The following is a 27650-nucleotide window of genomic DNA, read 5'->3' as shown; positions in this document are numbered from 1 at the left end:
TTCTGGACTTTAGGAAGGCCTTCGACACTGTCTCTCACCCCATTCTCATTAAAAAACTAGGGGACTGTGGCATCGACACCTACACAGTCAAATGGGTCGCTCTGGAGGCCGCACCCAGAGAGTGATGGTGGATTGGTCATTTTCGAACTGAAGGGATGTGGGCAGTGGGGTCCCCTAGGGCTTGGTCCTCAGGCCCGCACTGTTCAACATCTTCATCAGTGACTTGGACAAGGGGGTAAAAAGCACCATGTTCAAATCTGCTGATGACACTAAGATGTGGGGGGATGTGGGCACGCTAGAAGGGAGGAATAGGCTGCAAACAGACCTAGACAGGTTACAAGGGTGGGCGGATGAGAATAGGATGGGATTCAACACAGACAAGTGCAAAGTGATGCACCTGGGGAGGAACAACTGGCACCATACCTACAAGCTGGGGAACTCCCTTCTTGTCAGCACAGAGGCAGAAAAGGATCTTGGGGTTATCATTAACTCCAAGATGAACATGGGCCAGCAGTGTGGGGATGCAGTCAGGAAGGCCAACTGTACCTTGTCATGCATCCACAGATGCATCTCGAGCAGGTCCAAGGAGGTGATTCTCCCCCTCTATGCGGCACTGGTCAGGCCACAGCTGGAGTACTGCGTCCAGTTCTGGGCACTGCACTTCAAGAGGGATGTGGACAACATGGAGAGGGGCCAGAGGAGGGCCACTAAGAGGAGGCTAGATGTACACCTTACTGGGGTCATTTGACCCCAGTACTCTTTCCTGCCATGGCAGGGGGTCAGACTCAATGACCTTCTCAGGTCCCTTCTGACCCTAGAAACTATGAAACTATGAAACTACTTGTGTAAGGATTAACCAGAAAAGGCATTGCAGATATAGCCCCATCACTTATTTTGTAGATGGTGTTTTATAGAAGAAGGATACAAAAGAAGGAAAAAAGGGGAAAAGGAAGAATTTTTTTTATTCTAGCAAAAACAGAAAAGATCAAAAAGAAATGAATTTTTTCCATTAAAATTTTCATTTTATGAAGATAAATGTCTTCATGTATATTTTAGGAGACTGAATGCATTTTTAATCAATAAAGTTTTAAGAAATTAGAAGAAAAGGTAATTTTCCACAGAATTTTCAGCAAAAAATATTATCTCACCCTAATATTATTATGTTAATTGACAAATAATCCATATGAAGCATGTCCAACTGGTGGCCTGTGATCTACATATGGTCTGCAAGTGATCAAGATGTGGCCTCCAGATGTTGCTCCATCATTCAGGCTGCAAGAACAGACAGGAGCTCCAGGATCCTCCTCTAGGTCAGTACAGCACACAATGCAGTAAACAGAGGGTTAGCCTGGGGACATGTGGGTGCATAGTGCAGTGGCAGTAGAGGATGCTCACAGAGATACATGGTGCAGTAGCAGAGGTGTCTCTATGGTGCATGGCTGGAGCGCCATTCAGGGTTGTCAATCCAAGAATATTTTTACTGACAATCTGCAAACTCTTTACTGACAAACTTCTTTTTTTAATGACATGTTTTACTGACATTTTATATAATGTATCCTGTAATGTAAATGTAACCCTTCTGCAAGGTCCTATGGCTTTTTACCCTACCCTGCATTTAGCACTTGTCAATTTCCTTGTTAATGCAAATGCATTCTTTAAATTTGCTGTCTATAGTCTGCTAAAACATACACATTCTGCCTACTTTTGATTCACCTGCACTTTTAAAATGATCACTATTCTTTTATCAGCTGCCATTTCTAAAGATGACACTGACATGAGTGATGATGAGTTGACAAATAAAGTCTTATTATACTTTTAAATGATGTTACATCATGCTGCTCCCACTCCAAGGGCTTCCTTCTCAACCCCACATCCTGATACCTGATATCACATCCTGCATTCAGCTGCTCCCACCCCAGCCTACTTGCCAGCCTTCCCCTTGCCTGCTTCACTTCTCCCCATGGTGCCTACCTGTCCCCTCTTCTCTTTTCCAGTTCCTCAGCTCTGTTGCTCCATCTGAGACACAGTGCTCCTCTCTCTATCCCACATGGTGCCTCAGATTGCCCAGGGCTGTATCACCCTGCCTACCCTCAAAGCAAGCAGCCATTATAAGCAGGCAGCTGCCAACAGGATACAGCAGCAGTGCATGGCATGGAGATGAGGGGGTTATGGAGGATCTCATGCAGGGTGCCAAGCTGTGCTCCCAATCAGAAACAAGGTGGCTCTGCTCTGCTCTATCTATCAACACTTGCATACAGGCTAATTCCAGAGCCTGTCAAGTTCTAGACAGATCATCAGTCAAGTTCACAGTTTCCTAGCTTTTTTTTATAGATAATTCTTATTTTTACAAACTTTACAGATAAGCAGTTTAGCAGTTTTAGCCTTTTTTATTTACATACTGTCCATAAATACAAATAGTTGGCAACCTGGGGCCATGGCTTGCCCCAGTGGAGCCCATACGGTGTGTGGGCCTCACTGGTGTGGCCCACCAGGTGTGCAGCCCCCAGCCATTTGGAAGTTGGACAGCCCTGACCTATAACAATGTTGAGACAGTGGATGAAACTGTCCCTATCAAGGTTAACAAAAAAAATGTCATTAACTTTAGACAGTATAAGATTTCGTCCACCTATTGTTATTTGAAAGTACGAGAGGAAAATTTTGCTTTGAATCTTTGGATTTTCAAGTTTTGAGATTGTGTGCCATTCTGTACCAATTTTTGCAGAATGAAAAAATTGCTGTAAACATTTACATCAGTTTTTAAAGCATTCCACAGGCCTCATTCTATGAAGGCAAAAATTCCTGTTCAGAATACTTCTGAATTACACAGAAGTTTTACAATCTTGAATATATTTGCTAGTATTTCTAGAGTTTTAATTTAGATTCATGTGCAATGTCCTTTCCATAAAGCTGCAACAAACACAATATAGTAATTTTTAAAAATTTATACAGAAAATGACAGGAAAAATCAACTCAGAAGAAAAAGTAAACTTGGAGAAAGTTTAAAACTCTGTATCTCAGTAAGTACACATAGCTCAATTCATTTAGAATTTTGATATTAAAGTGGTACCTCAGTTTAATAGTCCCAGTTCATTTTCCAGTAGATGATACTGTATGAACGTATAACCCAATAGATGCAAAGAATGAACAGACAACAGCAAGTGAACTATTCCTTTCAGAAAAGGCAATCATTGTGAGCTATTTTCAACAGATTTACTGATAACCTTGTCTATAAATGCTTCTAGGTCACTTTCTATTAACTCTTGTTGGACATTTATCAGACACAGTTCACTGAAGCTAATTTCTATTATTGATTTGCCTTGCTATGCTTTTAATCTTTTCATTGTACTAAACTCCCCTCATCTCTATGTATGCTAACCAGCTTATCCAACTCCATTTCAATGACTTTCCTGACAGTGAGGTAAATCCACAGACAGAAAGTACCTTGTGAAAGCATGTCATAAGAATGTGACCAATCTTACTTCTATTGAGTTGTCCAATATTTTCTCTCTCACTCCTGTCTGTATAGCATCCTAAGTATGAAACTGAAATTGAGTTAATTAGCAAAAATGTTTTCCCAGTTTTATCTGCTGCAAACACATGCTGAATTCTTTATTAAAATACTTTATTTTTTAAAAAAACCTGATAATATTAATGGATTTTTACCAAGACATAAGGATAGACATATAGTAGGTTGACTTAAAAGTTCATTCCTTTCTAGGGTTGTTGCCAGTTCTTGAGTTATTGTCCATTTTAAAAAATAGGGGACACAATTGAAAATGGGAATGCACTTTTGAAGTTGACTGACTAGATTTCCAGTGGATCACAGATTCAAAGAGTCAGAAATATGAGGCAGTTGTGAAAAAGGAAATGCAATGTTCAATTGCATTAAACAGGAGTATTGGCATGGGAGATAACAGTACCACTCTGCTCAGTGTTAGTTAGGCCTCATCTACAGTAGGGTATGCAGTTCTGAGCTCCACATTTCAAGAAAGATGTTGCAGTTTGAGACGGGCCAGACATGGTCCAAAAAATATAAAGGGGTTGAAAGGCAAGCCATATGAGGAAAATATGAAAGAATTAATTATGCTTAGTTTGTAGAAGGGGTAACTAAGGCTGGGAGGCAAAGAGGGACATAATAGCAGTCTTCAAATATCTGAAAGGTTGTCATAAAGAAGTGGTAGAACAACTTTTCTCCTTTGCTACAGACGACAGGACTCAAAGCCGAGGCTTCAAATTGCAGCAATGTAGATTTAGATTAGAAAATCATCCTTAGTATTGGAATAGGAAAGCTGTACAATCTACTTTACTGGAGGTTTTTAAAAATCATAGAATCATAGAAAATTAGTGTAGAAAGGGGCCTCAGGGGGTCATCTAGTCTAACTCCCTGCTCAAAGCAGAACCATCCCCAATTAGATCATCCCAGCCAAAGTTTTGTCTAGCTGGGTTTTGGAAGCCTCCAAGGATGGAGTTTCCGCCACCTCTCTGGGTAAGCTGTTCCAGTGTTTTACTACCCTCCTAGTGAGAAAATTCTTCCCAATATTTAACCTAAACTTCCCTTGCTGCAACTTGAGACCATTTCTCCTTGTTCTGTCATCTGCCACCACTGAGAACAATCCAGCCCCATCCTCTTCCAAATGCCCCTTCAGATAGTTGAAGGCTGCTATTAAATCCCCTCCCAGTCTCCTCTTTTCTAGACTAAATAAGCCCAGTTTCCTCAGTCTCTCCTCATAAGACAGCAGGGCTTTGGCTTCTTCAACCATGGGATGTTGTTCCAAGAAGAGGGATTGCTGGGAAGAGATAGGATCCATCTGACAAAGAGAGAGAAGGGTGTCTTTGCAGGCAGGCTTGCTAACCTAGTGAGGAGGGATTTAAGTTTGGTTCACTGGGAGATGGAGATCAAAACCTTGAGGTAAGTGGGGAAGTGGGAGACCTGGAAGAACAGCAAGCAGGAGGGGGCAACAGGGAAGCTACTCCCATGCTTCCTATGAAATTAGGGCAGTCACAAGCCCTGGTTCTCATGGGGGACTTCAGTGTCCCTGACATCTGCTGGGAGGACAACACAGCAGTGCTCAGGCAATCCAGGAAGTTTTTGGAGAGTGTTGGGGACAACTACCTGGAGCAAGTGCTGGAGCAGCCAACTAGGAGCCATGCTCTTCTTGACTTGCCCCTCACAAACAGGGAAGAACTGCTGGGGAATGTAGTGGATGGTAACTTGGGCAGCAGTGACCCCGAGATGATAAGAGTTCAGGATCCTGAGGAAAGGCAGGATGGCGAGCAGCAGAGTAAGGACCCTAGGTTTCAGATAAGCAAACTTTCACACACTCAGGGAACTCATGGGCAGGATCCCCAGAAAACCAGTCCTAGAGGGAAAGGAGATCTGGCTGTACTTCTAAGAAGCCTTACTGAGAGTGTGAGGCCAAACCATTCCAATGTGCAGGAAGGCTAGCAAGAATGGCAGAAGACCAACTTGGCTTAGCAGGGAACTCTTCAGTAAAATAAATCACAAAAAGGAAGCTTATAAGAAGTGGAAACTTGGAGTAATAACTACGGAAGAATATAAGAGCATTGTTTGGGCATGCAGGGATGAAGGCAGGAAGGCCAAAGCACAATTGGACATGCAGCTAGCACGAGATGTGAAAGGGAATAAGAATGGTTTCTACAAGTATGTCGTAGCAAGAGGAGGATCAGGGAAAGTGTGGGTCCCTTACTGAATGGGGGAGGAACGCTTGTGACAGAGGATCCAGAAAAGGCTGAAGTGCTCAATGGCTATTTCACCTCAGTCTTCACAGGCTAGGTCAGCTCCCAGAGTACTGCACCAGGCAGCACAGTTTGGGGAGGAGGTAAGTAGCCCTCAGTGGTGAAAGAACAGGTTAGGAACTACTTAAAAAATCTGGATGTATACAAGTCCATGGGGCTGGATGGGATGCACCAGAGGGTGCTGAGGGAGTTGGCTGGTGTGAGTGCAGAGCCACTGGCCATCATCTTTGAAAACTCATGGCGATTGGCAGAGTTCCTAGGTGATTGGACAAGGGCAAACATAGTGCCTGTTTTTCAGAAAGGGAAAAAGAAGGATCCAGGGAACTACAGAACAGCCAGCCACACCTCAGCCCCTGAAAAAATCATGGATTAGATCCTCAAGGAATCCATTTTGAAGCACTTGGAGAAGAAAAAGGTGATTAGGAGCAGTCAGCATGGATTCACCAAGGGCAAGTCTTGCCTGACCAACCTGATTGCCTTTTATGATAAGGTGACTGGCTCTGTGGATGCAGGAAGACCACTGTATGTGGTGTACCTTGATTTTAGCAAGTCTTTTGATATGGTCTCCCACAGCATTCTCATAGGAAAGCTAATGATGAATGGACTGTAAGGTGGATTGAAAACTGGGCTCAGAGAGTAGCAATCAATGGCTTGATGTCTAGTTTGTAGCCAGTATCAAGTGGAGTGCCTGGGGCCAGTTTTGTTCAATGTCTTTATCAATGACCTGGAAGATGGCACAGAGTGCATCCTCAGCAAGTAGGCAGATGACAACAAGCTGGGGGCAGTAGTAGATACGCTGAAGGGCAGGGCTAGAATTCAGAGTGACTAGACAAATTGGAGGATTGGGCCAAAAGAAATCTTACAAGGTTCAACAAAGACAAGTGAAAAGTCCTGCATTTAGGACAGAACAATCCCATGCACCAGTACAGGTTAGGGGCTGATTGGCTGGGCAGCAGCTCTGTAAAAAGGGACCTTGGAGTTACAGTGGACACTAAGCTGAATATAAGCTAGCAGTGTGCCCTTGTTGCTAAGAAGGGTAACGGCATATTGGGCTGCATTGGTAAGTGTGCTGCCAGTAGGTGTGTCCCCTCTATTCAGCACTGGTGAGGTTACATCTGCAGTACTGTGTTCAGTTCTGAGGCCCCCACTATGGAAAGAATGTGGACAAATTGTAGAGTCTAGCAAAGGACAACAAATACGGTGAAGGGGCTGGAGCACATGATATATGAGAAAAGCCTGAGGGAACTGGGTTTATTTATTCTAAAGAAGAAAAGACTGAGAGGGGATTTAATAGCAGCTGTCAACTACCTGAAGTGGGGTTTGAAAGAGGATGGAGCTGGACTGTTCTCAATAGCGGCAGATGACAGAACAAGAAGCAATAGTCTCAAATTGCAGCAAGGGAAGTTTAGATTAGATATTGGGAAGAATTGTCTTACTAGGAGGGTAGTAAAACACTGGAAAATGTTACCCAGAGAGGGGGTGGAAGCTCCATGCTTGAACCTGGCTAGACAAAGCTTTGGCTGGGATGATCTAGTTGGGGATGGTTCTACTTTGAGCAGGGAGTTGGACTAGATGACCTCCTGAAGTCCCTTCCAACCCTAACTTTCTATGATTCTATAAAGCGTTTAGCACCCTTTGCTGCCAACAGCTTCACTCTGAACTGGAGATGATCAGCAATGGTGCTCAATCTCTGGCCTGTTATTTTGCCTGTACAGTTCCCAGTGGGTCTGGAAACTTGGTGGAAGAGGAGCAGTGGCAGTGTTAGTTTCTGCAGCTTTCATGACTCTGGCAATTAATGCTTTCACTCCTCCCCTGTTGCCATTTTTCTACACCCATGGGGAGCTCTGCAGGACAGATGACATGGCCCTGAGCACTGGATACCACCATTGTGCTGACCCTACTCTAGATGAGGCCCATAGACTGACTCCACCTGCAGGATCTGGACCTTGTATTGGCCCTGTGCCATTCATTCAGCCCCAGTGCTGGAAGGCTGAGCACCACTGTTTTACTACATATTCAGTCCCTTAATGGATCAGGCGCACCATTTGTATTTGACTGTAGAAGCAGCTTACTAGCACATTCAATGAACTGAAAAATTCACCCTGCATCTGGGTACTTGTCATGGATTTGATACATACTTTAATAAAATTGATGCAAGTTAATCAAATTATGTATCCATAATTAGGTCATTGTGGACACATATGGCTGTTTTTTGTATACTATATCTAACCATCACTTACTCTCATGATTTTTCCCCTTTGTTATTTTATGCCCTGAAGGACTGGCTCAGTCGGTCAATTGCTTCAATCATTGCTGATGCCAGAGGATACAAAATAGCAAAGAAAAGAAATGACTGGATCATCAGTCAGGAACGGCTGGCTGCACTTTTCAATACGCTAATACTAGCATCACCAGCTGCATCCTGTCAAAGATTCTATCAGCCAAGCAATCTGCCTCACTTTGAAAATATGATGTGTGAATTCAAGAAAAAAGAAAATAAAATCTCAAAAGCAGGACATTTCTTGGAAGAATCTGCCTTGGTGTACTGGTAGGGATGTGCACCCCACCCTATAAGTAGATTGTAAATGATGCACATCCATTGGTGGGAGCTTCATATCAGGGAGTTCTGTATGAAATCATCTATTTTTCCAAAATGAAGATTTTTCCTACCAGCGTGTCACCAATCTTTTTTTCCTCTCCTCGATGACCAACTTACATCCACTAATTTTGTGGGCTCTGCTGCACAGCACAAATAGGCATTACTGATTAGCAGCGGAGAAAGGAAAATTCACATCAAAGAAGAAACACTGTGTTGTTTTCTGGCATCACAAAAAAGATTTTGACTGTGTTATTGTATGATGTCTGCAGAATATATTTGATTGTTCAATAGCCAATTGTCAGAAAAAGCCCTTAGGCAGAAACAACATGCAAAAGACTCTCCAGCCAGGACAACAGGCCAATAGCTACATGTAAGGTAATGGAGGAAAGGGGTGCACTTGAGGAAGGATTAGACAAATCATGGAGATTTTTTTAAATAGCTGTTTTAGGTTTTCTAACACATTCATCATGTTTTGGTAGGTTGCTCTTGGTTGTAGAGGAATAGATTACAATTTAAAAGTATGACAATAATTTAATGAAAGGGGGTATTTTCAAGACATGGAAATATTTTGAAGGCAAAGAAGTGTAGTTGGCTTGATGCTTCCACTTGTGTTTGAATTGTGAAATATTTCAGGATTTTAAAACCAGTGATGACTAAAAGTATAGACCTGCTTCATAAAACCCTCACTGCATTGAGGAGTCATTATAAATAATCACCAATAAAATGGATTCTCTCAAATAAAACTTAGAACATGGGGATTTGAATCACTGATCTAGAAAACACTTTAACTGAGCATGGCATCATTCTCTCTTCTTGGATCAATTATATTTAAAGTGCTGCTGCTTCAGCACACAGTGGAGAACATGGAAAATGAGGACAGAGTGAGAAACCTAACCTAAAAAAGATCAAATTGGATCATTTAATATTTTTCCTACAGTAAGAAGTGGTTATAGAAAATGGAAGTTTTGCCCTTTCTGAATATTCATAATCATTCCACTTACTTGAATGACACAAATATATTTTTTATCATTTTCAAGATCTCAAACATGTTTCCTCCTTTGTATTAGGATAAAAAAATTCTAAATTTTCACAAGGCAGAAAAAATCCAACGTGGATCAACTGAAACATTGGCTTCAAAGATTTTCAAAGACTTGTTTTTATGTTTTACTCCATCTCACTTTTATTTTATTTTTACATATTTACTATATGAGACTTCATTTTCTATATTAAATCTCAAAACAAAAACTAGGCAACTAATAATACAGAATTCCACCCACTGATGAGCTTTTCCATAACAAATTAATTTATATTTCTGTATAAACTCTCCAAGAAGAATCAAGCTGGTTGCACTGGCATAATATTTTGCTTGGAATATTTTAATCCTTTTTTATGACAAAATGCTGTTTTCATCTCAGTGCATGAATTATTACTGCACCAACTTTCCAAAGCATTGATAGAAGTTTGAAAATCAATCCAAGATGTTAAAAATAGACACTGCAAATGGAATAATTAGACAATTTAATAAGGGTGGGGCAGAGGTATAATAAAGCAGCTGGGCACCTGGGATATCAGGAGGCATGAAGATAATGGAGACTTTCAGATGCTGCCCTGCCACTGGCACAATTGTGCAGCAGCAGTGGGGCAGCTGCCTCAGTCACTTCACCCTAGTTACATTAGAATGGGCGGAATGGTGAAATACAAGACAAAAGAAACTGAATTGGGTCTCTGAGCAGAAGGAGACCAGACATGAAAAAGATCTAGGATCCAGGACAGCACTGGGAATGATATGAACTTTGAGACTGATCCAGAGTCCACTGCAATCAGTGGAAAGACTCCCATCAAATTCAATGGACTTTGGATGAAGCCCTCAGTGCAGATGCTTTAAGATATGCAGGACTAAGTCAGGATTTCTATGAGCCTTATTCTGCATGCTAGCAAAGGTTGCTTTTCCTTTGCCTTTCTAAGCAGCTACAAATTTCTCCCTGCTGTGAGCAGCATCAGTTGGAAATGCCCAAAGGTAAAAGTCACAATATCAATGAAACCATCTTCTCAGCTTTTCTGTGCAGAAGTGAACAAAATGAAGTAATGAAAATCTAGAGCTAGTGGTTCAGAAAAGCAAGTCAGTATAACTGGGGACAAAAGCACTAAATTTAAATAACCTAGCAATAATAATTCAGATGCATTGTTTTAAAGAGGATTAGCCAGAGAACTTACTGAATAATATTTTTGAAAATTTATGGTGAACTGATGCATTAGAATTAGGTGGGGAAAGAGAAGAGGAAAGTGTAGAGCATATGGACTTTACACTTGGAAATAAGCACTACATCAGCAATCAGTTTTTGGCAATTACACTGGTGCTGACCACACTGTAGCTCTTACTCTTGACAAGGGCAAACCAAGGTCAGCACACATTCTGTTAACTGAGGTTACCTTGCATCAGTTCAGTACAAAGATTTATAACAACTGAAGGCTAAAATTCAAGTATGGTGATCACTCTAACTCTGAGCAGAGGGGCAAGGTCCTCTAGCCAGGAACCTCCAGCTTTGTTCCCAGCAAAAGCACTGGTACACTCCAGTCAAAGTCCACAGCCTTGGCTGTACCCAACACCCAATGCCTCTGGGAAGGATTAAAAACACCCTGACACAAATACACGCATAGCAGAAAAGTGTTTGGGAGATGAAAGACTGATAATTAGCAAGCAATATATTAAAGTTAATTCCCTCCTAAAATAATGGGTGAAATGGATAAACATGTGATAGCAATTAAAATAAAACTGAATAGCATGGACTATGAATGAAAAAAAAAATCGTGCCAGACCTGGGCTATGCACACACACTGAAATAATCTGGGAGATTTTTCCCAGGTTTGTTCTCCTGGTAGAAAAACTTACCCAGAGGTGCATGTACAGAATTTGATTCCTGAGACTCTGAAGAGTGGACAGCTTGCAGTGCTGACACTGTGCAACCTGGGTAGGGGCCTTGTGGACACATCTGCTCTGCAGGCTCCCTTACTCTTCCTGGCCCAGATGCTAGTATGACCTGATAGGCTGACCCAAACTGCCCACTGTCAGCCCAACTTTCCCTGCAGCAAAATGTGTGTGTTCTGCTCCTGGCTGGAGCAGCAAAATCCAAGGGGAAAGGGGAGTTATGGAGGTGATGCTGGAAGACTATATTCTCTTCTGAGAGAAGCCAGAGCACGTACAGATATTTGTTGTGTCAGGTGAAACTTTCCTGGGAGTGATTTAATCTTGGTTGTTCCCGGGTTATTTTTCTTTTGGAGTGGCCATTTTTACTCTGGCATAAAAAGTGCGATCATCTGTACTCTTGCAGTTTCTCCTGGGAGATCAGAGACTCTCCCAGGAGAAACTGAATGTTTGTACAAGGCCTTTATTTCATTTTATTGATATACACAATTGATGGACAAACCCATCATACTTCAAAAAATGCACTATGAGAGGTCATAAAAAGCTGTTCTCTATTTATGCATTGTATGCGACCAAAACACTGGCTTTCCGACCAAAACGCTGGCTTGTATCCAGAGATGTTCTGAGCCCCCAAGGTCTGGAACAGCCTGCCATTGAAGGTGGTTCAAGTACCTACATTGAATACCTTCAAGAGCAAATTGGCTGCTTATCCTATGACCCCAGCTGACTTCCTGCCCTTTGGGCGGGGGGCTGGACTCAATGATCTTCCGAGGTCCCTTCTAGCCTTAATGTCTATGAAATCTATGAAATCTAGATGGATTTTAAAATTCATTCAAATACATTATTTCCTGGCTAAAATTTACCTGAAAAATGTCAAATTCCATCTTTTTGCCACAAATTAAGTTATACAGATCTAATAAATGGAATTGAAAAGTACTGATTTAAAAAATGTTGTCTCCTAGCTGTCTGCCTATAAAACTGTGAGGGTCTTTGGGTATTTACAGTTCTGAAGGTCACTCATACTCCTTAGGAAAAATATAAACCATTTCTTAATTTCCCAGCTATTGCCTAAGGTCACATAAGTTTCAGTTATAACCAGGAAACTTCCTCAATTTGTCACTGGATAAGGCAGCCAGGCTAAATCAAGTGTTGTGTTCCTGCAGAGCTACTGAGAATGGAAAGCTTCTCATTAGTGGGAATATGTAAGATAATCTTTCCTATTAAGTGCATCATTCTAAGATGACATTGAAAGAGCCTGAAATGTACAAAACGTGCATTTCTTCATCCCTAGGCCTTGTAACTTTTATAGTTCTACTAACACAGTACATACATGTGTACTGTACGCTACCTTACAACACCCTTTAGTCAATATTATTATACTCTCTTTGCAGTCTTGCAATGCCTCTGACAGTATATTAATAAAGGATCTCTATAAGCCTTTTGTAGCACCCAATGATTTCATAAGATTCCCCATTATTATAGCAGCTATTTAATCAAATTCTGCCTTGTTAGAGAATTTCTTTAGCAACCATCACCCAGGTAATAAGGGTAAAATTTACCTCTAGTGACATAAGTTTATACAAAGCCAAGACTCCACATAAATGATGCAAAAAGGCAGCAGTTCTTTCTGTTCTGACTCATAGCCTGAAGTAGGTACCACAAAAGGAGTGCTTCAGTCCCTCTCATTAACCAAGACCTCCACCTTTTACTTATGAAACCTTCTATATGCTTCTTCCACAAAACCCTACTGTTCAGGCTTTATGCACTTCACCTGATGTACAGCAATATTAATCTACAATATTAACTCGGGAAATCTGTTCCATGCCATTATTGTGTAACAAATACAAGCTCTAAACAGTTAATTCCACAATATGAACAGGAAAATAGTAAAGGACAAAAATTCAGACCTTTAGAATTATGCCGTGTATATTTTACACACTGATATCTAAGAATATTGCATATTGATTGTATGTTTGAATTAAACTGTGTTTTGTGTGTTCCAAGGTTATATGGGGAAACAAAGAAAACCAATGTTATTATGGGAAGAACAACAGTCTAATAAAACTGAGGCCACTTATTAACAAGGGCTGCAGTGTTTTCTAAAGGCCTACTACATGAAAATCAATTTAGCAAAATAACACAAGCATAACTTATTCAATGTTATCACATACATTCAATCAAGGTCTTCCAGAATCCCATCTGTTAGCAGAGGCAGAAGAGACATTTTTGTCCTTGCTGAGTTAAAATTTGTTGATTACATACTGGAGAAAAACAAATTATCTTTGACTTAAAAATTGGTAATTCAGTTTATTGTAAAGGAAATAATAGTCCTTTCTTATTACACATGATTCTTACCATCTTCTACAAGAAAACTGTAAGTAAATACAATGGGTCATTTCTCTCTGCAGAATAAATAAGAATTTTTTTATTTTAAGAGTTGGTAATTTTGTTTATTATAAAGAAACGGCAAGCCATTAATTTAATTTATCACAGTTGGGAGAAGATAAAACCCATTTATAAACATAATGCATTAGCATTCTATTATAATGTTTCTCATACTATACCTTTACTATTTTAAATCAGGTCTTTTTATCTTCTCCCCAAGTAATAATAACAATACAGTGAAATATAATCATACAATTTCTAAGTTCCTGAGCATCTAAATTAGTATGAGGTAAGGTTTCCTGTCTACTACTTCACTGGGACCACTCATGATAATTAGATCAATTGAACTGATTGTAAACTTATCACACACTACTCTGTAAATGACATGTGAGAACAGAAAAACTCTAGGTTACTCTTGATTTAAAGAAAAAATATTCTTTTTATTTGATGGAATGAAGACACGTAACTTACCACACTTTCTTCTATACCATTGCTCTAAGTTACATCAGATAGGCAGGGCTAAATTTTGCTCTACACATTCCTAAGAGCAAATAATAAAAGCAATGTGTATATATTTATAAGTATGTATACCCTCCTATAAATATGTCTGTATGAATCAGATTCCACATCATAAAAAATAGGAAATATACACGTTCCTCAGCATATGCAATCATTTAAATTAATAAGTATCACTTGTCTGAAAACAAGACAACTCATTAAGGAAACAGAATCAAATCAGTGTACATAACTTATTTTTCAATTCAGAAGCTAAAAAAAACCTATTCAGAGTGAACCATACTTTTTTTTTAGTTTTACTTCACCCCAACTCCAGCATTTCATTTTGCTCAACATGAAACACTTCAGGAGACCTGATACAATATGTTTCATTTTCACAAAAGGAAAATTCATGCAACTCTCTAGATTTATGAAACTCTCCAAGGAAGTTGCTATCCTCTTTTTATTCAACAGCTCAGTGACTACAAATAACAGAATCAGTCCCTTCCTCTGTCTGAGGAAACATAAACTTACATTTCCCATATCCCAGGAAGTCTCCTAACCAACAGGCTATTGGGTGTTCTGGGGCAAAGGCAGAGGACACTTTCAGTCTCTCCTGTTGACATTGTTCCACCTTGTATAATTACATGTAGCAGAGACTGGACCCAGGGTGTCCCACTCAGAAATCATTCAACTGCTCCTATTTAAACTATTTAAATATTTAATGTCAGTCAGAGCATCTCCAATAAAAGGAATTGGGTAAAACACATCTCAGAAAGTTCTACAGGACACTATTTGGAAAGATGCTAGTTCTAAATCACGCAGAAAGTAGTTTTGAACTTACATCCCCCACCATGACATGAATCTAGTCTCACCAGTACCACCCTCCTTTCCATAAATAAACCTACACTTTAATTAAAAGTAAACTGTGTCTATAAATCATTGATTAACATCATATTATTTAATACATTTTTACAGGAAAAAGATTAACAAAACACACATAGGTAAATGGAAAGAGGATAAAATTCAATAAAGGTTTATCAAACGGAGTTTGTGTCAGACTAATCTTGTATCTTTCATAAAATAACTGAGTTTGTAGGCCATAAAATAGTGATAGTTCTAATCTGTGTTGACTTTGGTAAAGCATCAGATATAGGGCATATGGAAATTGCTGTTTAGGCTACAGAAGATTGAGACTAGAAAAAGAACTATAAAGTAGCTAAGAAATGGGCTAAAGTATTATGTGAAAAAGAGAAAAAAATCCATCTGAAGTTAGAGTTCTTGCTCCTTTAACCAACTTGTTTTGAGAACAGTCTTATTGGGTATGTCTACACATGCACGTCTAATGTGCCTTAGCCCAATTTAAGGTGCATTAATGGTGCACGTCTACACGTGTGCACCCTCAAAGCACCTTAAACATAGCGATTTTAGGCTATTTGAGCCTCAATTTGATAGCTCATAAAGCAGGTATCAAATTTATGCGCAAATAGCTAGGTTGCATAAGCGAACCTGTAGATGTGCTAATGCGCATTAGCGCAGTGTGCATCCATTGACTTGAGAGCAACTTGAGTCCCAAGTCAGTCCGCACACCCATATTAATGTGCCTTAGCGTGTGTACATGTAGACATGCACCTAAATTGCCTTAATATGCATTAGGCTAATACTCATTAAGTTTAGGCGTGCATGAAAGCATGTGTAGACATGCTCATTAAATCTTTCATTTATGTAACAGGTACATAAAGTAGGAATGTGCTAATGAAATATAGTGACAACAAAAAGCTGGGAGACATTGTTAACACACAGAATCAGAATTATAAAGAAGAGACAGGATCACTGTAAGGGCTAAAATAATAGGATGAAATTTAATGTTGCAAAGTGTAAAGGTATGTATCTTGGGCCTATTAACAAAAATTTCTTTTATAAGCGTGAGTTCATCACTTGGAAAAGACCGAGGCAGCAAAAAAAACACAGATGTATTAATCCTTCACAACTGCCAAAGTGAGGCAGCCCACAAACTGGAGATTGCATACAGCAAATTATTTGTAGTAGAGATGGGGAAATATTATGTTGTTATAAAAGGCACTAGTGAAATTTTATTTTAAACACTGTGTACAGTGATCAAAAAAGCTGAATTCAAACTGAAACAGATGCAGGAAAGTGCTGTTAGGATGATCAGGGGAATGTGGAGTCTGTCTTACGAGACTAGACTTACAGGCCCTGGCTTGTTTAATCCAGTAAAAAAAAGCTCCAAAGGAGAACAACTGTTCTCTTCAAAGGGATATATGTCAGAAGGGAGAAAAGATATTTAAGATAAAGGACACAGTTGTCACAAACACAAATGGCTATCAACTGGCTGAAAGCTATTGATTCAAGTTAGATTACTGTCCTCCAGCATCTCACCCTGCTTTGCTGCCCCCCTATCCCTCCCTTGCAGAAGGTGCACTAGCACTCAACCTACACTTAGCTATTCCAGCTGAGTGCCCAGCAGGCCCCACCTCTAGGCTGTCCCAGTGCTGAGTCAGCACAGCCCTTCTATCTGGCCCCACCTCCAGTCTTCAGCCTACAGTCAGCTGCAGGCAGGCAGAGGAGGAAGCAAAGAATCTGCGTCCCTTCTATGAGCCCCAGGACCTGGGCATGGGAGTCCCTAGGCCATGCCCCCACACCCCCACCACTCCATGAAGCATGTGATGACATACACAGAGACCCCATGCTCAGGCATAGCCCTACAGACCCCAACCCTGGCAGCTGCACACCCAAGCAGGACCCCCATGTCCCTACACTCAAGCACAGCACCACAAACCCTGACTATGGCACCCATATACCACACCACACCACAGAGGCCAAACCCAGGCACCCTGGGTGCCTGACAATGTGCCAGAGGCTGTTGTAATGCACTGTAATTACAATGTGTCAGAGTAGACTCGTGAAGTGTGCTAATTAACATGCTCCAACTGTTAGCTTAGAAATGGTATTTAAGGTTTGCTTTTTGGGAATTGGCTTATAAGTATAGATATCTGTATTATAATGGTTCAAGATAGACAGCAGGGGTTAACTGATTTCTAAGAAGCTTGGGTCTCGCACACAAAGTTTCTCACAGCCCTGGAAGCAGACAGGCTGTCTAACATAAGGCCAATGGATGGACACAGCCTGAGAATGGAGGGGGCATCCCATAACACAAGATCACAGACTTCAAGGCAGACAGGTTGTATAACACAATGAGGACACACAGTCTAAAAAATGGTCTGGGAACTGGGAGCATACACCATACTGTCCCATAACACGAGATAAGTGGCACCAACTTACAAGGCCCCAGATCACGGGGGCCTAACTCCTGGTTTTGGGTAAACAGACCAAATCAGGAGAAGACCCAGAAGGCTATATGCACATGTGACCACAGAGAGACAACCAACCAGTGATAGCCATGGATCAAGAGTCATCAGGAGTCATCAAGGAGGAAGGAGAATACATAAACAAAGACTTGAGACTAACAAAGGGTCGCTCCCTTTGTCCCGTCCCTCCTTCTCCTCCCTGAGAGGGAGTCCCCATCCCTGTTCCCTGGGAAGGGTCCCCAAGACCACCATGGACAGAGCGCACACACCAGTAGCCCATCTCATTCACCCCAGAGGAGGTGGGGGCAGGTCTCAGCATCCAGACTGCTGACATCTAAGAAAGAGAGCCTCAGAGTGAAGACTGTGTCCTGACCAGATGTATTTTGACTCTGATGATGGCTCTAGGGTTTGGTAGATATACAGAATTGGTTGATTGGTTGTATTGCTTCTTTTCTGTTATCATTGTGTAACGGTAAATTTGCCTATTATCTAATGGAAAGGTCGTGGTCAGTCAGATGGACTAAGTTCCGACATAGGCAACATTTAACAAGTTTTATTAAAGCAAGAAAAGTTTGGCACCTGTAAAATTGAAAACTCAGGAAAGTCTTTTCCTCATGCCACATTCTCCCATATCAGGGAGTGTGCCCCTTGGGGGGGGTAGGAAGTAATGTCCAGGCAGCCAGGGTTGTGGGTGGCAGCATCTGGGATGTGGGGCCGGAAAAGCCTGGGGCAAAAGATCTGTTGCCCAGTGCCAGGGTGCAAGCTCTCGGGGACTCAGTGTCCTGCAGCCCTACCCATCTGGGGAGTCCTCCCAGTCCCCATGGGCCAAGAGCTGGTTAGCCAGGTCTTTGCAGACCTAGACTACCTACTGGTCCATGGGGCCAGTGCTCCCAGGATCACTGGGGTGCTTATTCTCCCCAGCCTCCCTACTCCATGCATGCTTGGTGCACCATCCTGGTCTGCACACTGTCTCTCCTCTGCACAGGCTTCACAGAAGACCTCCCCCCTGGTCTTTCAGATGTTATGGAGGATATGTGCAGCAATGTTGAGGCATATCAGGTTCTCTTCCTGTACTCTGAGGTGCTTGCTGAGAGCCTGCCAGCATGCCTTGAAATGGTCAAAGGCACACTCCACAGTCATGTGGCATTCACTCAGGCAGCAGTTGAAGTGCTCCTTTTAGTTGTCCAGCTGCCCCATGTAGGGCTTTGTGAGCCAGGGAAAGAGGGAGTAATCCAGGTCCCTGATGATGAGGAGAGGGATGAGAATGGCACAGATGACAAAACTGGGGACTCCTGGAGCATAGCACCTTTTCACCATCAGCTGGGGGAGGGGAGAATGCAGAAGACACAGGCATCATGGGCACTGCCTGCCCAGCCAGCAAAGATGTGGGTAAAATGTCCCTGATGGTCAGTGTCATCTGGCAGGATGATAAAGAAGTAGCCCTTGTGGCTGATAAATGCCCAGGCACCTTGGGGCAGGCAGAGCAAGAGGATGTGGTTGCCATTCATGGCCCCCACACATTTGGGGAAGCTCATGCAGCAGAAGCCACCAACCACTTCTTGTGGGTTGATGAGGCAGATGAAGGAGTTGGCTAGGACATTCTGGAAGACTAGACACACCTCCTGGACAGCATCTCTGGCCGTGGACCTGCCCAGGCTGCACGGGTTGGTTATATAGCAGAAACTGGTGGGGTGGCCACTTCAAAATGGCAGTGGCCACCCACTTCGCCAGAGTGAGGGGGGGCTGCATACTGATGTCCTGGTGTAATGAAAGGAGTGCATAAACACTTGGGCAATGATGTCCATGAAGGTGACGCAGCACACAAAGAAGTTTTGGGCCCACTGTTTGCCATCCCACGTGTCCAGGATGATCTGTTCCCACCAGTTGCTGCAGGTCCAGAATCAGCACAAGATGTTTTGGAGGTGATACCAGACCACCCCAGCAACCATGGTGTCCTAGGTGGTCTTGTCTTCAACAGGTATGTGGAAGTTGGTGTCTTAGTCCGTGATGCTGAGCAGGCACAAGGTACAGTAGCTGGCCCTACACAGGACAGATAGCTGCTAGCTCATGGGCAGAAAGCTGTGTGAGATGGCAACCAGCTGCCTGGTCTTGTCCACTTGACCGTATGTAATGTTCTGCAGGCTCCAGAGAATTGTGCAGGGCAACAAGCATGATGTGCTACAGTTCTTGGGTATACAGGCTTGGGCATGGGTGGTGGGGCACCATAGCAGGTGAGGGCAGGCCAAAACATGGAGGCACATGCAATCAACAAAGAAGAACCTTCACTCTAGGGCTCTTCTGGCAGCCTGTGGGCACAGTGTGGGGGACTGTCCATGGTGAGGCTGCAGCGAATTGGGAGTATGATTGTCATTTGGGTACTCAGCTGTGGCAAGGCAAGCTGGGAGGCATGCAGCAGTGCCTTCCCACCTGCAGGCCTCCACCAGTGCAGGCTGTCTGTGTGCCTTCTCTCCCTGCAAGGGTGAATGTGCATAATGTTCACTCCTGATCTAAACTAGGTTGCCCTGAAAAAAAAAAAAGCATAACTTAAATCAATTCTTCCCCCGGGTTTTTGAAGACCTATACATGGCCTCACAGAAGGTTTTTAACTCCTTACATAAACAGAACTTGGCATGTGAGCCAGATGTACAGTCATGCCAGAAGATGGGAGGGGGAAATGGCTGTACAAAATGTAGGATGGTCCTGTACAAGGATGGTCCTGCACCCAGAACAGGATGCCCAGAAGCAAAGATACAGATAGAGTGTAATAAATAATTTGCTTTAATTTGCTGAAGCTGAATTCTGGGACCTGCATGTGGTGGCATGGAGCCAGCCTGGCCTGGCCCACTGGTGCACACCTTCAAACCAGACTAAGCTGGCTCTGTGCCAGCACAAGGTGCTCATGGCACTGCAGGTGGGAACTGTGTGCCTTCAGGACAGGCTGGCTCCATGCCTCCATGTAGTGCTTCCACCACTTCAGTGGGGAGCCACACGGTAATGCATGGACATAACTTGACCCGATAGCATGCAGACTAGGAGCTGTGGTGAGTCACGTGCCATCAGGCCAGGCTGGCTCCATGCCTCCACATGTGGCTCCCTTGTTGGAGTGCTGGAAGCCCCATATGGAAGCACGAAGCCAGCCTGGCCTGGCCCAGCCCGGCCCAATGATCTATGGCTTCCGCGTGCAGTGCCAGGAGCCCACGTGCTGGCATGGAGCCAACCTAGTCTGACCCAAAGGCATGCGCTAGCAGGCCAGGCCAGGCAGGCTCTGTGCCCCACACGCAGCTTCTGGGATTCAGCTGGAGCCACGCACCACTGGGGGGGCTTTGCCTGCAGTGGGCTAGGAATGACCCAAGGGCCCACTCCCTGTTGCTCTGCCACCAGTGGTGGGGGCTGTGCGCCATGGCAGGAGAGCCCACTCCCACTCACAAACCCCACACCTACTCCCTCTCCTGCAGGCAGGAGCTCACCTCTGTATTCACCAGCTGTCCTCATGGCTATCGTACACAATGGCTCCACATGGGACTCCCAAATGGAGTGCCCAGTCCAGTGGCACATGACCAGTCCAATGGTGTGCAATCTCTGAAAGCCTGCCTCCCACCAGCTTTCAGAGGGGCAACCACAGACCGGTAATCATTGTGTTTTGGAGAGGGCCCATGGACCAGATAGAATGACTCGGTGGCCTGGCTCTGACCCATGTGCCGTACTTTGCCTGCCCCTGTATTAGCATCTGGTCATTGTAATAGAGCAGATTTGTCCTTTTTCCTTTTGTTTTATTTGTACGAGATCAGCCAAATGAAAAATCAGACCTCACTCTCATCAATTAAAGGAAACCATATTTTTAGCATGTTGTAGAAGAAGAAATAACAAAGTAAAATAATATTCTTCCCCATTCAAGTACCTTGTAACTAATTATGAGCACTATGACAGAAACTTTGTAAGGAATAGTCTAAAGTGAGCTTAATGTGGATTGAAATTTGAAATCTGGACAGCATGAAAATCTTTGTATAGCCTATTTGGAATTGAAGTCAGCCAGATGGTGAAGACTTTAATATATGCTTGGAAGAAGCACTTTCATGTGTGAAATGTTCATTTTATATGAAACAATCCAATGTGTATTTGTCTTGCATCAGTTATCATAATTAGCAGGGGGGAAATAACCACATCATATCAATTGCTATCAGTGCAAGACCAAAGGAAAGAAAACACTAAAAATTGCATGGATTTCAACTACCCTTTCCCTTGTGAGCTGACTGCTTTGCATCCACTGTAATATATTATTATATATTTTACCATATTTCCATAAAACCCTTTATCATCAATGGTAACATAAAAGTGATTTTGTAGCCATACTGGTCCAGAAATTATGAGAGAGCTTGTATTTGAAATCTTGCCTAATTCTATCTCAGCTATGTAGTTGGCCCAATAAAAGATACCACCCTGAGAATTCCTTGCTTTTACCATCCATCTAATATGGTAAGATTAGGATGTTAGATGATTTCACAAATCCTGAAAGAACAAAATTCTTTCAAACAAAATTTTGTTGGTGAACAAAAATAATATGTAAATTGTAACAAAGCCTGATTCAGCAAAATTCACTGCCAGTGCTGCTAACTATGTCCAGAGTGATGGTAGTGATGGTATAAGGTCTTTTCACCATCTTATTCCATTCAAACCCCCAAAGTAAAGGTTCAATGGCACAGGTATTTTACTGGTCTAGCAAATACTGCTTTGTGCAGAAGTCCATATAAAATTACTGGGAGCATTTGGAGGATGAAAGCCTAAATATCTCTGGGTTATTGTGGTCTGTCTCTTTGTAGCCTTATTCCTTGACTTTCTCAGGCCCTATCTCTTCTCTTACATAGTCACAAATTCCTTTCTCTTTTCTAAACTCTGTTTCCAGGATCCTACCTGATTACTCTTTCTTCTCTTTCCTACTGCCCATTCATCCTAAAATGGAAGACCTTTGTTACCCACCTATTTATTAACTTGTCTTGTTGGGATCTAGATATTAGCTTTGTGGATCAGTATTCAGAGGTCTCAGACAGAAAATAATGGACAAATTACTTTTTCAGATGCAGCTAACGGGCTAATTTGTAACAGAAGACATAAAAGACTACAGTCTAGGAAGAAAGATGCGGCACCCAGAGATAGAGAAATATTGGATGATGCCACTGGGAGCAATGCCCCTAAACAGGGAAGGGCAGAAGCAACAGGGAACCATGAAGAGAAGACCATAGCTACCTCCTACAAGTTTCTTGGTCTAGAGCCAAGAGGAGAGCATGGGCTTGGGTTCCCCTCTACCTTCCATGAAAGATTGAAAATGTCCCTTTTAATTTAAATGCCACAAATCAAGGAGGCCCCAGATTGGGGAAAGATAAACTATTGTGTGTAATGCTCATCAGACTTGAGTTTTATGTAAATATTCTCCTCTTTGAGGAAAAGACCTTAATGACCTGAAGGAAAGAGTAGTAGTAACAAAGTTACACCCCACAATCCATGCCATACATATGAAACTTCAGACCAGGCAAAAGAATATTTCAGGCATATGCACTATAAATATCCACCAGCAAATAAGTCAACCTGACATACAAAGTAAGGGGAATATCAAAAGTTCTCTAAAACAGACATATGGGGCAGCAAGGGAGTAAGCAGAGAAACGATACCAGTTTTGGATTCATCAACCAATTTTCTGAAGTACAACCTGATGGGCGGCAGAACAAGGGAAACACAGGTATATTTACCAAGAGGTAGAGACCTGGAGACATTCAACAGGTTTTGAGCAGGTACATTGTTGTCAGTCTCCAGAAAATCTCAGAGATGAGAAGGATGAGGCAAAAACTAGATTAACTGGTTTGGTTCAAGCTTGGATATTTTATAACTGGACCTAAATGTATTCAAATTACCACTCAATGATAGTATTTGACTATGCCAAGACAATAAAGAAGCTTACCTAGTATAACACTAGCGTCAATGGTCCCCAGTTTGACAGCTGTTGCAGTTATGATTGTACATGTGAAAGGGGCCTGAAGAAGAATGCTTACTTCTCCAAAGGATTGCATCTTGTGGAGCTGACCCACTAGAACTTGCCTTTTTTGTTTTATCTAGATGGAAAACAGAAATATGTTCTGGGATAACATAATGGTACAACAATGCTGGGATAACATAATGGTACGACAAGTAATACATTTACATTAGAAAATGCTCAAAACTACATATAGGCTATAGTTCAATTCACTGAAATAGCTGCTTAAAGTAGAATTTTATGACAGTTTGTTTGCTGTGGCAAAACAGTTTAATGATATCTTGTATGGACAGTTTAGCTCAGCTATTTCAAGGGATGTGGTATTCCTCAATGTTTCTTTTCATCAGCAAATGTAAAACATGTGAAAAGCTAATGCGGCTCCAAATTTTAATCATAAATACAAAAACACTTTCTGATGTTTTTGGTTTGCCTGTAAATTAAATTTGAAATTCTCAAAATAGGGTACCAGCAAAAAAATCTTGCCAAATATGTTTTTTAGCTCGGATGTTTTATACATGTAAGGAGTCTATTAGGTTGACGATAAATTTTGTGCAATTCAATGACTAATTTTAACAGCTTTTAAGTTTTATAATCTAGCCTTTAGAAAACTATGGGATGATACTAATTGTTCCCCCTAGTAAGGCTATAGTAATTTATTTACAGCAGTTATGGGCAAATGGATGTACCAAATTGATCCCAGTTTCTGACTGATAGGAAATGAGCTATCAGCAACTCGTCCATCACCTCCCTAATTTTTTTTTCCCAATAGATTTCATGCATTATGACTTTTAGAAATGTTGTATACCTCTCACAACGTAGAAAGCTGCTGAACTTTGCTACCACATTGCCTGTACTTCTCCCACTCCTTCAGTCAATGAGTGTTCCAAACCCTTGTTCAAGAAATTTGCAAAGAGCTTCTTGCTGTAATTTATTCACACATTTGTAATTACAAGGGGAATTTCCTTTACCATATGCCTCTTCAAACCAAGAAAGGTGAACAACAATAACATTATCAACACTGCTGTCCACTGTAATTAATTGATTGGTGCTTGCAGGACATAGAAAAGGAGCAGAAGAGCGGGTGCATCCTGCAGACAACTGGCTGCACAGGTGGTGTTGCCAGCAGGGCTTTGGCTTCTTCAGCAATGGGATGTTGTTCCAAGAAGGATTGCTGGGAAGAGATAGGATCCACTTGATGAAGAGAGGGAAGGGTGTCTTTGTGGGCAGGCTTGCTAACCTAGTGAGGAGGAGTTTAAACTTGGTTCACCAGGGGATGGAGATCAAAACCCTGAGGTAAGTGGGGAAGTGGGAGACCTGGAAGAACAGCAAGCAGGAAGGGGTAACAGGGGAGCTGCTCTCTTGCTTCCTGAGAAATTAGGGCAATCACAAGCCCTGGTTCTCACAGGGGACTTCAATGCCCCTGACATCTGCTGGGAGGACAACACAGCAGTGCTCAGGCAATCCAGGAAGTTTTTGGAGAGTGTTGGGGACAACTACCTGGCGCAAGTGCTGGACCAGCCAACTAGGAGCCATGCTCTTCTTGACTTGCTGCTCACAAACAGGGAAGAACTGCTGGGGAATGTAGTGGATGGTAACTTAGGCAGCAGTGGCCATGAGATGATAAGAGTTCAGGATCCTAAGGAAAGGAAGGATGAAAAGCAGCAGAGTAAGGACCCTGGACTTCAGAAAAGCAGACTTTGACACACTCAGGGGCAGGATCCCCTGGGAAGCCAGACTGAGGGGGAGAGGAGTCCAAGACAGCTGGCTGTATTTAAAAGAAGCCTTACTGAGTGTACAGAAACAAACCATCCCAATGTGCAGGAAGACTGTCAAGTATGGAGGAAGACCAGCTTGGCTTAGCAGGGAACTGTTCAGTAAAACAAATCACAGAAAGGAAGCTTATAAGAAGTGGAAACTTGGACTCATAACTAAGGAAGAATATAAGAGCGTTGTTCGGGCATGCAGGGAAAAAAGCAAGAAGGCCAAAGGGCAATTGGAGTTGCGGCTAGCAAGGGATGTGAAGGGGAACAAGAAGGGCTTCTACAACTATATTGGTAGCAAGAGGAGGATCAAGAAAAGTATGGGTCCCTTACTGAATGGGGGAGGCAACCTTGTGACAGAAAAGGCTGATATACTCAATGCCTATTTTGCCTCGGTCTTCACAGGCAAGGTCAGTTCCCAGACAACTAACCAGAAAGCACAGTTTGGGGATGATGTGAGCAGCAGACAGTGGCAAAACAACAAGTTAAGGATATTTAGATAAACTCGACATATACAAGTCCACAGGGCCAGACAGGATGCACCTGAGGGTGATGAGGCAGTTGGCTAATGTGATCGCAGAGCCACTGGCATCATTTTTGAAAATTCATGGAGATCAGGACAGGTCCTGGATGATTGCTAAAGGGAAAACATAGTGCTCATATTTAAGAAAAGGAAGAAGGAGAATCCAGGGAAATACAGACCAAGGGCAAATCATGTCAGATGTACCTTATCACCTTCTATGATGAGATGACTGGCTCTGTGGAAGCGGGGAGACCAGTGGATAGGGTATACTGCAATTTTAGAAAGGCATTAGTTATGGTCTCCCACAACATTCTCACAGTCAAGCTAAGGAAGTATGGGCTAGAGGAATGAACTGTAAGATAGATAGAAAACAGGCTGGAGCATCGGGCTCAGAAAGTCATAATCAATGGTTCGATACTGGCAGCCAGTATCAAGTGAAGTCCCACAGGGAGCGGTCCTGGGGCCGGTTTTGTTCAATGTAGTTTCATAGTAGGTAGGGTCAGAAGGGACCTGAGTAGATCATCAAGTCTGACCCCCTGCCATGGCAGGAAAGAGTACTGGGGTTAAATGACCCCAGCAAGGTGTTCATCTAGCCTCCTCTTAAAGACCCCCAGGGTAGGAGCCACCACCACTTTTCTTGGAAGTTGGTTCCAGATCATAGCCGCCCTGACCGTGAAGTAGTGCCTCCTGATGTCTAGTCTGAATCTACCCTTTGCCAGCTTGTGTCACTCCTGGTAGTTCTCAGGGGAACAGGGACTCCCCCAGTGCCTGCTGGTCCCCTCTGACTAGTGTGTAAATGGCCATTAGATCCCCCCTCAGCCTTCTCTTGTGGAGGCTGAACAGGTTCGGGTCCCTTAACCTCTCCTCGTAGGGCCTGCCCTGCTGCCCCCTGATCATGCAAGTGGAGCTCCCTTGGACCCTCTCCATGTTGTCCACATCCCTCTTGAAGTGCGGTGCCCAGAACTGGACGCAGTACTCCAACTGCGGCCTGACCAATGTCACATAGAGGGGGAGGATCACTTCCTTGGACCTGCCTGAGATGCATCTGTGGATGCATGACAAGGTGCGGCTGGCCTTCTTGCCCGCCTCCCCACACTGCCGGCCCATGTTCATTTTGGCATCAATGATGACTCCAAGATCCTTTTCTGTCTCTGCCCTGATGAGAAGGGAGTTCCCCAGCCTGTAGGTATGCTGCTGGGTCTTCCTCACCAGGTGCAGTACCTTGCACTTGTCAGTGTTGAAACCCATCCTGTTCTTATCTGCCCAGCCCTGTAACCTGTCGAGGTCCTATTGCAGCCTATTCATCTTAATGTCTTCATGAACAACCTGAAAGATGGCATAGAATACACGCTCAGTAAATTTGCAGATGTGAGCCAGCAGCGTGCCCTTGGTCCCAAGAAGGCTAACAGCATACTGTGCTGCATTGGTAGGTGTATTACCAAGTCAAGGGAAGTGATTATTCCCCTCTATTCAGCACTTGTGAGGCCACATCTGGAGTTCTGTGTTCAGTTCTGCCCCACCCCCCTTACAGAAAGAATGTGGACAATTTGTAGAGTCCAGCGGAGGGCAACAAAAATGCTTTGGGGACTGGAGGACATGACTTATGAGGAAAGGCTGCAGGGAACTGGGCTTATTTAGTCTAGAAAAGAGAAGACTGAGAGGGGATTTAATAGCAGCCTTCAACTACCTAATAGAGCAAGGAGCAATTGTTTCAAGTTGCAGTAAGAGAACTTTAGGTGAGATATTAGGAAGAATTTTCTTACTAGAAGGGTAGTGTGAGAGTTAAGCTACACTTGCAAAATAAATCACCATCTCTTGTTTTAATATGAGCTGGTTAATCTCCTTTATTTCTTGCCC

General features: G+C 42.8%; 1 protein-coding gene across 1 annotated transcript in view; it reads right to left on the bottom strand.

Annotated features, from left to right (window-relative positions):
• Positions 1-27650, bottom strand: part of CNBD1 (cyclic nucleotide binding domain containing 1) — a 234484-nt gene that overhangs the window by 36399 nt on the left and 170435 nt on the right. Inside the window, exon 6 of the mRNA XM_090037354.1 lies at positions 23439-23589. Coding sequence (XP_089893480.1) covers positions 23439-23589 — 151 coding nt within the window. The remainder of the gene's footprint in view (positions 1-23438; positions 23590-27650) is intronic.

Source organism: Crocodylus siamensis, chromosome 3, assembly GCF_052110815.1.
Source record: "Crocodylus siamensis isolate JL-2025a chromosome 3, ASM5211081v1, whole genome shotgun sequence".
Classification (NCBI taxonomy): Eukaryota; Metazoa; Chordata; order Crocodylia; family Crocodylidae; genus Crocodylus; species Crocodylus siamensis.
The sequence above is the reverse complement of the archived record's forward strand: the minus strand, read 5'-3'. Positions and strand labels throughout refer to the sequence as shown.